The sequence below is a fragment of the Coregonus clupeaformis genome, chromosome 1 (assembly GCF_020615455.1).
Source record: "Coregonus clupeaformis isolate EN_2021a chromosome 1, ASM2061545v1, whole genome shotgun sequence".
NCBI lineage: Eukaryota > Metazoa > Chordata > Actinopteri > Salmoniformes > Salmonidae > Coregonus > Coregonus clupeaformis.
The window spans coordinates 7,298,785-7,312,275 of record NC_059192.1 but is presented as its reverse complement, the minus strand read 5'-3'; the positions used below and the strand labels follow the sequence as shown (position 1 = coordinate 7,312,275).

General features: G+C 38.3%; 1 protein-coding gene across 3 annotated transcripts in view; it reads right to left on the bottom strand.

Moving 5' to 3' along the window:
• Nucleotides 1-3,394: 3,394 nt before the first annotated feature.
• Nucleotides 3,395-13,491, bottom strand: part of LOC121577460 (group XIIB secretory phospholipase A2-like protein) — a 14,930-nt gene continuing 4,833 nt past the window's right edge. For 2 of the 3 annotated variants that reach the window (XM_041891220.1, XM_041891356.2), the window contains exons 3-4: nucleotides 5,783-5,948; nucleotides 3,395-4,109 (exon numbers count right to left, since the gene is read on the bottom strand). In XM_041891220.1, coding sequence (XP_041747154.1) covers nucleotides 3,991-4,109; nucleotides 5,783-5,948 — 285 coding nt within the window. In that variant the 3' untranslated portion in view covers nucleotides 3,395-3,990. The remainder of the gene's footprint in view (nucleotides 4,110-5,782; nucleotides 5,949-13,491) is intronic. The other variant, XM_041891279.2, reaches the window with a different exon arrangement.

Sequence of the window (13,491 nt, the reverse complement as noted above, 5' to 3'; positions counted from 1 at the left end):
CAGTGGGGAGAACAAGTATTTGATACACTGCCGATTTTGCAGGTTTTCCTACTTACAAAGCATGTAGAGGTCTGTAATTTTGATCATAGGTACACTTCAACTGTGAGAGACGGAATCTAAAACAAAAATCCAGAAATTCACATTGTATGATTTTTAAGTAATTAATTAGCATTTTATTGCATGACATAAGTATTTGATCACCTACCAACCAGTAAGAATTCCGGCTCTCACAGACCTGTTAGTTTTTCTTTAAGAAGCCCTCCTGTTCTCCACTCATTACCTGTATTAACTGCACCTGTTTGAACTCGTTACCTGTACAAAAGACACCTGTCCACACACTCAATCAAACAGACTCCAACCTCTCCACAAAGGTCAAGACCAGGGAGCTGTGTAAGGACATCAGGGATAAAATTGTAGACCTGCACAAGGCTGGGATGGGCTACAGGACAATAGGCAAGCAGCTTGTTGAGAAGGCAACAACTGTTGGCGCAATTATTAGAAAATGGGAGATGTTCAAGATGACGGTCAATCATCCTTGGTCTGGGGCTCCATGCAAGATCTCACCTCGTGGGGCATCAATGATCATGAGGAAGGTGAGGGATCAGCCCAGAACTACACGGCAGGACCTGGTCAATGACCTGAAGAGAGCTGGGACCACAGTCTCAAAGAAAACCATTAGTAACACACTATGCCGTCATGGATTAAAATCCTGCAGCGCACGCAAGGTCCCCCTGCTCAAGCCAGCGCATGTCCAGGCCCGTCTGAAGTTTGCCATTGACCATCTGGATGATCCAGAGGAGGAATGGGAGAAGGTCATGTGGTCTGATGAGACAAAAATAGAGCTTTTTGGTCTAAACTCCACTCGCCGTGTTTGGAGGAAGAAGAAGGATGAGTACAACCCCAAGAACACCATCCCAACTGTGAAGCATGGAGGTGGAAACATCATTCTTTGGGGATGCTTTTCTGCAAAGGGGACAGGACGACTGCACCGTATTGAGGTCCTGGAGTGGCCTAGCCAGTCTCCAGACCTGAACCCAATAGAAAATCTTTGGAGGGAGCTGAAAGTCCGTATTGCCCAGCGACAGCCCCGAAACCTGAAGGATCTGGAGAAGGTCTGTATGGAGGAGTGGGCCAAAATCCCTGCTGCAGTGTGTGCAAACTTGGTCAAGACCTACAGGAAACGTATGATCTCTGTAATTGCAAACAAAGGTTTCTGTACCAAATATTAAGTTCTGCTTTTCTGATGTATCAAATACTTATGTCATGCAATAAAATGCAAATGAATTACTTAAAAATCATACAATGTGATTTTCTGGATTTTTGTTTTAGATTCCGTCTCTCACAGTTGAAGTGCACCTATGATAAAAAATTACAGACCTCTACATACTTTGTAAGTAGGAAAACCTGCAAAATCGGCAGTGTATCAAATACTTGTTCTCCCCACTGTATATTAAAATATAGGTAAATACAGTACATCCACATTTATGTTTTGTTTATGTTTGGTTCTATTCCCTATAGTGTACTACATTTGATCAGGGCCCATAAGGGAATAGAGTTCCGTTTGGAACGCATCCCCATATCTCAGCCACTTTTACCCTCTATTGTAATCTCCTCACATTAAAGTGATTGGCAGTTCTATTAGAAATCGTTTCGGGGCTTGAGGAGCTGCGGTTTGCAATTTGTCAGTCGTACTACAAGATGAGAGATCCTAAACTAGGTCAGTGAGTGTTGCAAGAGGCGTTTCTCAAGCCTGATGACTTGCTCACAGACCACGCCTGCATGTGGTTTGTGTTTCATATTTCACGCCAATATACTGGCTTCTAAGTGTAGTGAACACACGTGTAATATCCCATAGATAAACATCTTTACTTAATTTACAGTATATAACCAATGTACGGAGCGCTAGCCTGGCTTCTGGTCTGTTTATGCTCTCTTGTCAACTCCTTATTGCATTTTTTGTCTTGACAAGGGTTGGCAATAGAGCAGAAAGACTGGCACCCAGGTTAATAAAGAGCATGGAGCTAAATGAAAAACCCTGAAGAGTATTAACTGAAAACATTTGTAGTGTATCGTGACTAGAAATCACCACTGTATACCACCACTGTATACCACAACAGTATACCACCACTGTATACCACTAAAGTATACCACTACTGTATACCGCTACTGTATACCACCACTGTATACCACCACTGTATACCACTACTGTATACCACCACTGTATACCACCACTGTATACCACCACTGTATACCACTACTGTATACCACTAAAGTATACCACTAAAGTATACCGCTACTGTATACCACCACTGTATACCACCACTGTTTACCACCACTGTATACCACCACTGTATAGCACTACTGTATACCACTACAGTATACCACTACTGTTTACCACTGCCACCACTGTATACCACCACTGTATACCACTACTGTATACCACTACAGTATACCACCACTGTATACCACCACTGTATAGCACTACTGTATACCACTACAGTATACCACTACTGTTTACCACTGCCACCACTGTATACCACTACAGTATACCACCACTGTATACCACTACAGTATACCACCACTGTATACCACTACAGTATACCACCACTGTATACCACTACAGTATACCACTACTGTTTACCACTGCCACCACTGTATACCACTACAGTATACCACCACTGTATACCACTACAGTATACCACCACTGTATACCACTACAGTATACCACCACTGTATACCCCTACTGTATCTACCTTAATAAGTGCACTTATCACATCAAAATATTATAATGAGTTATTCATTTATTCATAGAAAAGTAAGAAAAAAGCCTGATATCCCCATCAGACTTCAACACACATCAAAACATAAAACAGTAATTTCTGCGCTGTATAAGTAGCCCACCATTAACAGCACAGGTCTAACTAATTATAATAACAATATGCCATTTAGCAGACGCTTTTATCCAAAGCGACATACAGTCATGTGTGCATGCATTTTTACGTATGGGTGGTCCCGGGGATCGAACACACTACCTTGGTTGTTACAAGCGCCGTGCTCTACCAATTGAGCTACAGAGGACCAATTAATGTTTGTGTTGTGTTAGACAAGGCTATTTTGGAGCACGTCCCAAGTGACACACTATTCCCTACATAGTGCACTACCTTCGACCAGAGCCTCATAGGCTGTGGTCAAAAGTAGTGCACTATATAGGGAATAGGGTGCCATTTGGGACTTGGGCTTGTTTTCGTACGGCATCAAATTGCCCCATTAGCAGGTAAATGAGTATATCTTATGTGGGATATGATACTGACTGAAAGGTCCTCTCTCCATCAGGATTTTTGTTTGAGGTATGTTAATACAATAATAACACAATAATATGTTAATGGAGTCATAGTCTTTTCCTGGAAATATATTTGAAATATATCTGTGAGCATGACAGTATTTATCCGTTGTCAGTTTCAGAAAAATAAATGGGTAAAAGTTAGTGTCAGTGTGACATGGATACTACATACTGTTAGTATTTTATTCTACATAATAACCACTATTAACTCATTGTTAAAGTCTTGTTAGGGCTTTCCTCATCAAGCGTTAAGCCTCTGTTTGTCTGTTTTCATGTTGTCAAGGAAAAGTGTTATATTTTCTATGTTCATAATAAAGTCATATTCTCATTTGTGATGTGTGAAGTCCCACTGTATGAATCCATATTGAGTTCCAAGCACCCTTTCCATTGATGATTCTTGCGAGAGGATATTGTCCTGTGTACTTGCATGTCCTCTACAGCTTGTCGCTCTCCTCCCAGCTTTCTCTTGTGTTGAGTAGTGTTGTGTCGTCTCCCAGCCGGGTCCTCTACAGCTTGTCGCTCTCCTCCCAGCTTTCTCTTGTGTTGAGTAGTGTTGTGTCGTCTCCCAGCCGGGTCCTCTACAGCTTGTCCCTCTCCTCCCAGCTTTCTCTTGTGTTGAGTAGTGTTGTGTCGTCTCCCAGCCGGGTCCTCTACAGCTCGTCCCTCTCCTCTCCCTCACAGTAACACGCTCCCCTCTGGCTGTTCATGAAGGATCTGCAGCCCAGCGTCCACACTGTGTTGTACAGACCATCTGCTACAGTCTCACAGGCTGGGCGGGGGAGAGAGAGACAGAGGGTTAGGGTTATGAGAGAGAGACAGAGGGTTAGGGTTATGAGAGAGAGACAGAGGGTTAGGGTTATGAGAGAGAGACAGAGGGTTAGGGTTATGAGAGAGAGACAGAGGGTTAGGGTTATGAGAGAGAGACAGAGGGTTAGGGTTATGAGAGAGAACGAGATACAGAGGGCTACTAGTTGCCTGACCAAAATTGTAATTTTGGATTACCCAAACTCAGTAAAGTAATCTGATTACTTCCAGTTACTTTTAGATTACTTTCCCCTTAAGAGGCATTAGAAGTTATAAAAAATGAATATGACCAATTGAACGACATCTATTGCAGGATAAAGCAATGTTATTTTACATAGCTGGCCATAAATGGATGTTTCATTTTACTTAATGGGTTATGTGGGCTTTTTACCCATCTACTCTAATATTTTATACCCCTTGATCTTCAAGAATAGGACTTGGAAATATAGATTAACTGAGCATAAACCAAAAACTAAGGATTTATTAGCTTGCTCTGTTTATGATTTCATCATCATGGAGGACTGATTGGGCTCATTGCTTCGAGTTGAAACAACCTGGACTCAGTGGTAGACGTATCATAGTAAAGGTAAATCCGTGACACTCCATTTCGTATGATATGTTACGTTTTGTATGGTATGTATTCATTTGTGGATGTCCATCATCCATTTCGTATGATATGTTACGAATTGCAATTCGTACAATATGTTACAAATTGCAATTCGTACATTATGTTATGAATTTGCCAAACGTATGATATGTTACGAGTTCCAATTTGTAGTGGCTAACATTAGCTAGGTGGCTATTGCTAACATTAGCTAAGTGGCTAACATTAGCTACGTTAGGGGTTATGGGTTAAGGTTAGGGTTAAGGTTTAAGATAGGCTTAAAACAAAAATCTCAAAAACAACTTTCTATCGCTGGATTCGAACATGCAAACTTTGGCACCATAGGCAGATGCTTACTCAAACCTACTTGAAGGTAACAGTGCTCACTATTGCCTCTAGTGGCCCGGTTTCCACATCTCCCGACGTCCTCAGACATGGATGGACGTCGAATACTGACTTGTATCATAGGTGACCTGGCTGTACTCAGGCGGAAATAAACTTCAACTTGTGAATTTTTTTATGCTGAATTGGATCTCATTAAGAAAACCGAAAGGTGTCATGTTTTTTTCCCCAAACATACTTTCTGAATTTAAAGTAATCCTAGAAGTAATCATTTAGTTTTTCAAAAGTATCTGTAATCTGATTACAATATTTTTGTTGGTAACAACAGATTTCAGTTACATTTTTTTTTGTTAATCAGTTACATGTACTGTAACAGACTACATGGGGAGTAACGTTATTCCCCAACCCTACTGACTGACTGACTGACTGACTGACTGACTGACTGACTGAGAAGAAGGGAAAGAAGATATCTAGTCAGTTGTACAACTGAATGCATTCAACCAAAATGTGTCTTCCGCATTTAACCCAAACCCCTCTGAATCAGAGATGCGGGGGGCAGCCTTAATCAACGTGCACGTCATCGGCGTCCGGGGGAGCAATTGTTGTTGGGGGTTAACTGCCTTGCTCAAGGGCAGGACGGCCGATTGAGTGAGTGGAGGAGAGTATATACTCCTGTGGCTACAGTAACTCACCTTTGACCTTTGACACGAACCCCAAGCTCTTCTTCAGGTCAGAGCAGATGGCGTGGAGACACCAGCGGTACTTGGAGTCACAGCGGTACTTGTTGGAGCCACAGGTGTCGTAACAACTGTCCAGCTGGTTACAGCACTGGGTCATGGCTGGGATACCAATGTCAAACTGTGTTGGGATAATACATAGGATTTATATAGGGATGTATACAATATATAGGGATTTATACACTGTAATATCTTATGAGAGAGTTTACGTCTATATTTTTCGTAGCTACAGTGAGGGGAAAAAAGTGTTTGATCCCCTGCTGATTTTGTAAGTTTGCCCACTGACAAAGACATGATCAGTCTATAATTTTAATGGTAGGTTTATTTGAACAGAGACAGAATAACAACAACAAAATCCAGAAAAACACATGTCAAAAATATTATAAATTGATTTGCATTTTAATGAGGGAAATAAGTATTTGACCCCCTCTCAATCAGAAAGATTTCTGGCTCCCAGGTGTCTTTTATACAGGTAATGAGCTGAGATTAGGAGAACACTCTTAAAGGGAGTGCCTCCTAATCTCAGCTTGTTACCTGTATAAAAGACACCTGTCCACAGAAGCAATCAATCAATCAGATTCAAAACTCTCCACCATGGCCAAGACCAAAGAGCTCTCCAAGGATGTCAGGGACAAGATTGTAGGCCTACACAAGGCTGGAATGGGCTACAAGACCATCGCCAAGCAGCTTGGTGAGAAGGTGACAACAGTTGGTGCGATTATTCGCAAATGGAAGAAACACAAAATAACTGTCAATCTCCCTCGGCCTGGGGCTCCATGCAAGATCTCACCTCGTGGAGTTGCAATGATCATGAGAACGGTGAGGAATCAGCCCAGAACTACACGGAGGATCTTGTCAATGATCTCAAGGCAGCTGAGACCATAGTCACCAAGAAAACAATTGGTAACACACTACTGAAATCCTGCAGTGCCCGCAAGGTCCCCCTGCTCAAGAAAGCACATATACAGGCCGGTCTGAAGTTTGCCAATTAACATCTGAATTATTCAGAGGAGAACTGGGTGAAAGTGTTGTGGTCAGATGAGACCAAAATCGAGCTCTTTGGCATCAACTCAACTCGCCGTGTTTGGAGGAGGAGGAATGCTGCCTATGACCCCAAGAACACCATCCCCACCGTCAAACATGGAGGTGGAAACATTATGCTTTGGGGGTGTTTTTCTGCTAAAGGGACAGGACAACTTCACCGCATCAAAGGGACAATGGACGGGGCCATTTTGGGTGAGAACCTCCTCCCCTCAGCCAGGGCATTGAAAATGGGTCGTGGATGGGTATTCCAGCATGACAATGACCCAAAACACATGGCCAAGGCAACAAAGGAGTGGCTCATGAAAGAAGCACATTAAGGTCCTGGAGTGGCCTAGCCAGTCTCCAGACCTTAATCCCATAGAAAATCTGTGGAGGGAGCCGAAGGTTCGAGTTGCCAAACGTCAGCCTCGAAACCTTAATGACTTGGAGAAGATCTGCAAAGAGGAGTGGGACAAAATCCCTCCTGAGATGTGTGCAAACCTGGTGGCCAACTACAAGAAACGTCTGACCTCAGTACTTGGTGGCAAAACCCTTGTTGGCAATCACAAAGTCATGTTTTGTAGAGGGGTCAAATATTTATTTCCCTCATTAAAATGCAAATCAATTTATAGCATTTTTGACAAGCGTTTTTCAGGATTTTTTTGTTGTTATTCTGTCTCTCACTGTTCAAATAAAGCTACCATTAAAATTATAGACTGATTATGTCTTTGTCAGTGGGCAAACGTACAAAATCAGCAGGGGATCAAATACTTTTTTCCCTCACTGTATCTATTAACCACCACAAACCAATGCTGCCACTAAGATTGCACTGAATGAGCTGTATAAGGCCATAAGTGAACAGGAAAACGCTCATCCAGAGGCAGCGCTCCTAGTGGCGGGGGACTTTAATGCAGGGAAACTTAAATCCGTTCTACCTAATTTCTACCAGCAGGTTCAATGTGCAACCAGAGGAAAAAAAACTCTAGACCACCTTTACTCCACACACAGAGACACTTACAAAGCTCCCCCTCACCCTCCATTTGGCAAATCTGACCATAATTGTATCCTCCTGATTCCTGCTTATGAGCAAAAACTAAAGCAGGAAGCACCAGTGACTCGGTTAATAAGGGAGTGGTCAGATGATGCAGATGCTAAGCTACAGGACTGTTTTGCTAGCACAGACTGGAATATGTTCCGGGATTCTTCCGATAGCATTGAGGACTACACCACATCAGTCACTGGCTTCATCAATAAGTGCATCGATGACGTCGTCCCTACAGTGACCGTACGTACATACCCCAACCAGAAGCCATGGATTACAGGCAACATCCGCATTTTTACGTATGGGTGGTCCTCTGTAGCGCAATTGGTAGAGCATGGCGCTTGTAACGCCAGGGTAGTGGGTTCCATCCCCGGGACCACCCATACGTAAAAATGTATGAACACATGACTGTAAGTCGCTTTGGATAAAAGCGTCTGCTAAATGGCATATTATATTATTTTATTGAGCTAAAGGGTAGAGCTGCCGCTTTCAAGGAGCGGGACTCTAACCCGGACGCTTATAAGAAATCCCGCTATGCCCTCCGACGAACCATCAAACAGGCAAAGAGTCAATACAGGACTAAGATTGAATCATACTTGGTGTCCACATCACCAACAAACTATCATGGTCCAAACACACCAAGACAGTCGTGAAGAGGGCACGACAAAGCCTATTCCCCCTCAGGAGACTGAAAAGATTTGGCATGGGTCCTCAGATCCTCAAAAAGTTCTACAGCTGCACCATCGAGAGCATCCTGACTGGTTGCATCACCACCTGGTATGGCAACTGCTCGGCCCCCGACTGCAAGGCACTACAGAGGGTAGTGCGTACGGCCAAGCTCCCTGCCATCCAGGACCTCTATACCAGGCGGTGTCAAAGGAAGGCCCTAAAACTCCAGCCACCCAAGTAATAGACTGTTCTCTCTGCTACCGCACAGCAAGCGGTACCGGAGCTCCAAGTCTAGGTCCAAAAGGCTTCTTAACAGCTTCTACCCCCAAGCCATAAGACTCCTGAACAGCTAATCATGGCTACCCGGACTATTTGCATTGTCCTCCTCACCCCACCCCCTCTTTTACACTGCTGCTACTCTGTTTATTTTATAATAAATAATATAATATATAATATGCCATTTAGCAGACGCTTTTATCCAAAGTGACTTACAGTCATGCGTGCATACATTTTTGTGTATGGGTGGTCCCGGGGATCGAACACACTACCTTCGCGTTACAAGCGCCGTGCTCTACCAGCTGAGCTACAGAGGACCACATTTTCTATGCATAGTCACTTTAACTCTACCCACATATACATATTACCTCAATTACCTCGACTAACCGGTGCCCCCACACATTGACTATGTACCGGTACCCCCTGTATATAGCCTCCCTACTGTTATTTTATTTTACTGCTGCTCTTTATTTATTTAATTTTTTTGACTTATCTATTTTTGTCCAAAAGAAAACCTGCATTGTTGGTTGTTGTTGTATACGGCACATGTGGCAAATAACATTTTATTTTATTTGATATATAGGGATTTATACACTATATAGGGATTTATACACTATATATAGGGAGTTATACACTCGATATAGGGATTTATGCACTATATAGGGATTTATATACTATATATAGGGATTTATACACTATATATAGGGATTTATACAATCTATATAGGGAATTATACACTCGATATAGGGATTTATGCACTATATAGGGATTGATATACTATATATAGGGATTTATACACTATATATAGGGAGTTATACACTCTATATAGGGATTTATGCACTATATAGGGATTTATATACTATATATAGGGATTTATGCACTATATAGGGATTTATATACTATATATAGGGATTTATGCACTATATAGGGATTTATATACTATATATAGGGATTTATACAATCTCTATAGGGAGTTATACACTCTATAAGGATTTATACATGCTACATAGGGAGTTATACACTATATATAGGGAGTTATACACTATATATAGGGATTTATACAATCTATATAGGGATTTATATACTATATATAGGGATTTATACACTATGTATAGGGATTGATATACTATATATAGGGATTTATACACTCTATATAGGGATTTATATACTATATATAGGGATTTATACACTATGTATAGGGAGTTATACACTCTATATAGGGATTTATACACTCTATATAGGGAGTTATACACTATATATAGGGATTTATACACTATGTATAGGATTTATACACTATATATAGGGATTTATACACTATGTATAGGGAGTTATACAATCTATATAGGGATTCATACACTATATATAGGGAGTTATACACTATATTTAGGGAGTTATACACTATATAGGGATTTATACACTATATTTAGGGAGTTATACACTCTATAGGGATTTATACAATCTCTATAGGGAGTTATACACTCTATAAGGATTTATACATGCTACATAGGGAGTTATACACAATATATAGGGAGTTATACGCTATATATAGGGAGTTATACACTATATATAGGGATTTATACAATCTATATAGGGATTTATACACTATGTAAAGGGATTTATATACTATATAGGGATTTATACACTATATTTAGGGAGTTATACACTATATAGGGATTTATACACTATATTTAGGGAGTTATACACTCTATAGGGATGTATATACTATATAGGGATTTATACACTATATATAGGGATTTATATACTATATAGGGATTTATACACTATATATAGGGAGTTATACACTCTATATAGGGATTTATACACTATATATAGGGATTTATACACTATGTATAGGGATTTATATACTATATAGGGATTTATACACTATATTTAGGGAGTTATACACTATATAGGGATTTATACACTATATTTAGGGAGTTATACACTCTATAGGGATTTATACACTATATATAGGGATTTATACACTATATATAGGGAGTTATACACTATATATAGGGAGTTATACACTATATAGGGATTTATACACTATATTTAGGGAGTTATACACTATATAGGGATTTATACACTATATATAGGGATTTATACACTATGTATAGGGATTTATATACTATATATAGGGATTTATATACTATATATAGGGAGTTATACACTCTATATAGGGAGTTATACACTATATATAGGGAGTTATACACTCTATAGGGATTTATACACTCTATATAGGGAGTTATACACTATATATAGGGATTTATACACTATATATAGGGATTTATACACTCTCTATAGGGAGTTATACACTATATATAGGGATTTATACACTCTATATAGGGAGTTATACACTATATATAGGGATTTATACACTCTATATAGGGAGTTATACACTATACATAGGGATTTATACACTATATATAGGGATTTATACACTATATATAGGGATTTATACACTCTATATAGGGAGTTATACACTATATATAGGGATTTATACACTATATATAGGGATGTATACACTCTATATAGGGAGTTATACACTATTTAGGGATTTATACACTCTATATAGGGAGTTATACACTATATATAGGGAGTTATACACTATTTAGGGATTTATACACTATATATAGGGAGTTATACACTATATAGGGATTTATACACTATATATAGGGAGTTATACACTATATATAGGGAGTTATATACTATATATAGGGAGTTATACACTATATATAGGGAGTTATACACTATATATAGGGAGTTATACACTATATAGGGATTTATACACTATATATAGGGAGTTATACACTCTTCATAGGGAGTTATACACTATATATAGGGAGTTATACACTATATATAGGGATTTATACACTCTATATAGGGATTTATACACTATGTAAAGGGATTTATATACTATATAGGGATTTATACACTATATTTAGGGAGTTATACACTATATAGGGATTTATACACTATATTTAGGGAGTTATACACTCTATAGGGATGTATATACTATATAGGGATTTATACACTATATATAGGGATTTATATACTATATAGGGATTTATACACTATATATAGGGAGTTATACACTCTATATAGGGATTTATACACTATATATAGGGATTTATACACTATGTATAGGGATTTATACACTCTATATAGGGAGTTATACACTATATATAGGGAGTTATACACTATTTAGGGATTTATACACTATATATAGGGAGTTATACACTATATAGGGATTTATACACTATATATAGGGAGTTATACACTATATATAGGGAGTTATATACTATATATAGGGAGTTATACACTATATATAGGGATTTATACAATCTCTATAGGGAGTTATACACTCTATAAGGATTTATACATGCTACATAGGGAGTTATACACAATATATAGGGAGTTATACGCTATATATAGGGAGTTATACACTATATATAGGGATTTATACAATCTATATAGGGATTTATACACTATGTAAAGGGATTTATATACTATATAGGGATTTATACACTATATTTAGGGAGTTATACACTATATAGGGATTTATACACTATATTTAGGGAGTTATACACTCTATAGGGATGTATATACTATATAGGGATTTATACACTATATATAGGGATTTATATACTATATAGGGATTTATACACTATATATAGGGAGTTATACACTCTATATAGGGATTTATACACTATATATAGGGATTTATACACTATGTATAGGGATTTATATACTATATAGGGATTTATACACTATATTTAGGGAGTTATACACTCTATAGGGATTTATACACTATATATAGGGATTTATACACTATATATAGGGAGTTATACACTATATATAGGGAGTTATACACTATATAGGGATTTATACACTATATTTAGGGAGTTATACACTATATAGGGATTTATACACTATATATAGGGATTTATACACTATGTATAGGGATTTATATACTATATATAGGGATTTATACACTATGTATAGGGATTTATATACTATATAGGGATTTATACACTATATTTAGGGAGTTATACACTCTATAGGGATTTATACACTATATATAGGGATTTATACACTATATATAGGGAGTTATACACTATATATAGGGAGTTATACACTATATAGGGATTTATACACTATATTTAGGGAGTTATACACTATATAGGGATTTATACACTATATATAGGGATTTATACACTATGTATAGGGATTTATATACTATATATAGGGATTTATATACTATATATAGGGAGTTATACACTCTATATAGGGAGTTATACACTATATATAGGGAGTTATACACTCTATAGGGATTTATACACTCTATATAGGGAGTTATACACTATATATAGGGATTTATACACTATATATAGGGATTTATACACTCTATATAGGGAGTTATACACTATATATAGGGATTTATACACTCTATATAGGGAGTTATACACTATATATAGGGATTTATACACTATATATAGGGATTTATACACTCTATATAGGGATTTATACACTATATATAGGGATTTATACACTATATATAGGGATTTATACACTCTATATAGGGAGTTATACACTATATATAGGGATTTATACACTATATATAGGGATGTATACACTCTATATAGGGAGTTAT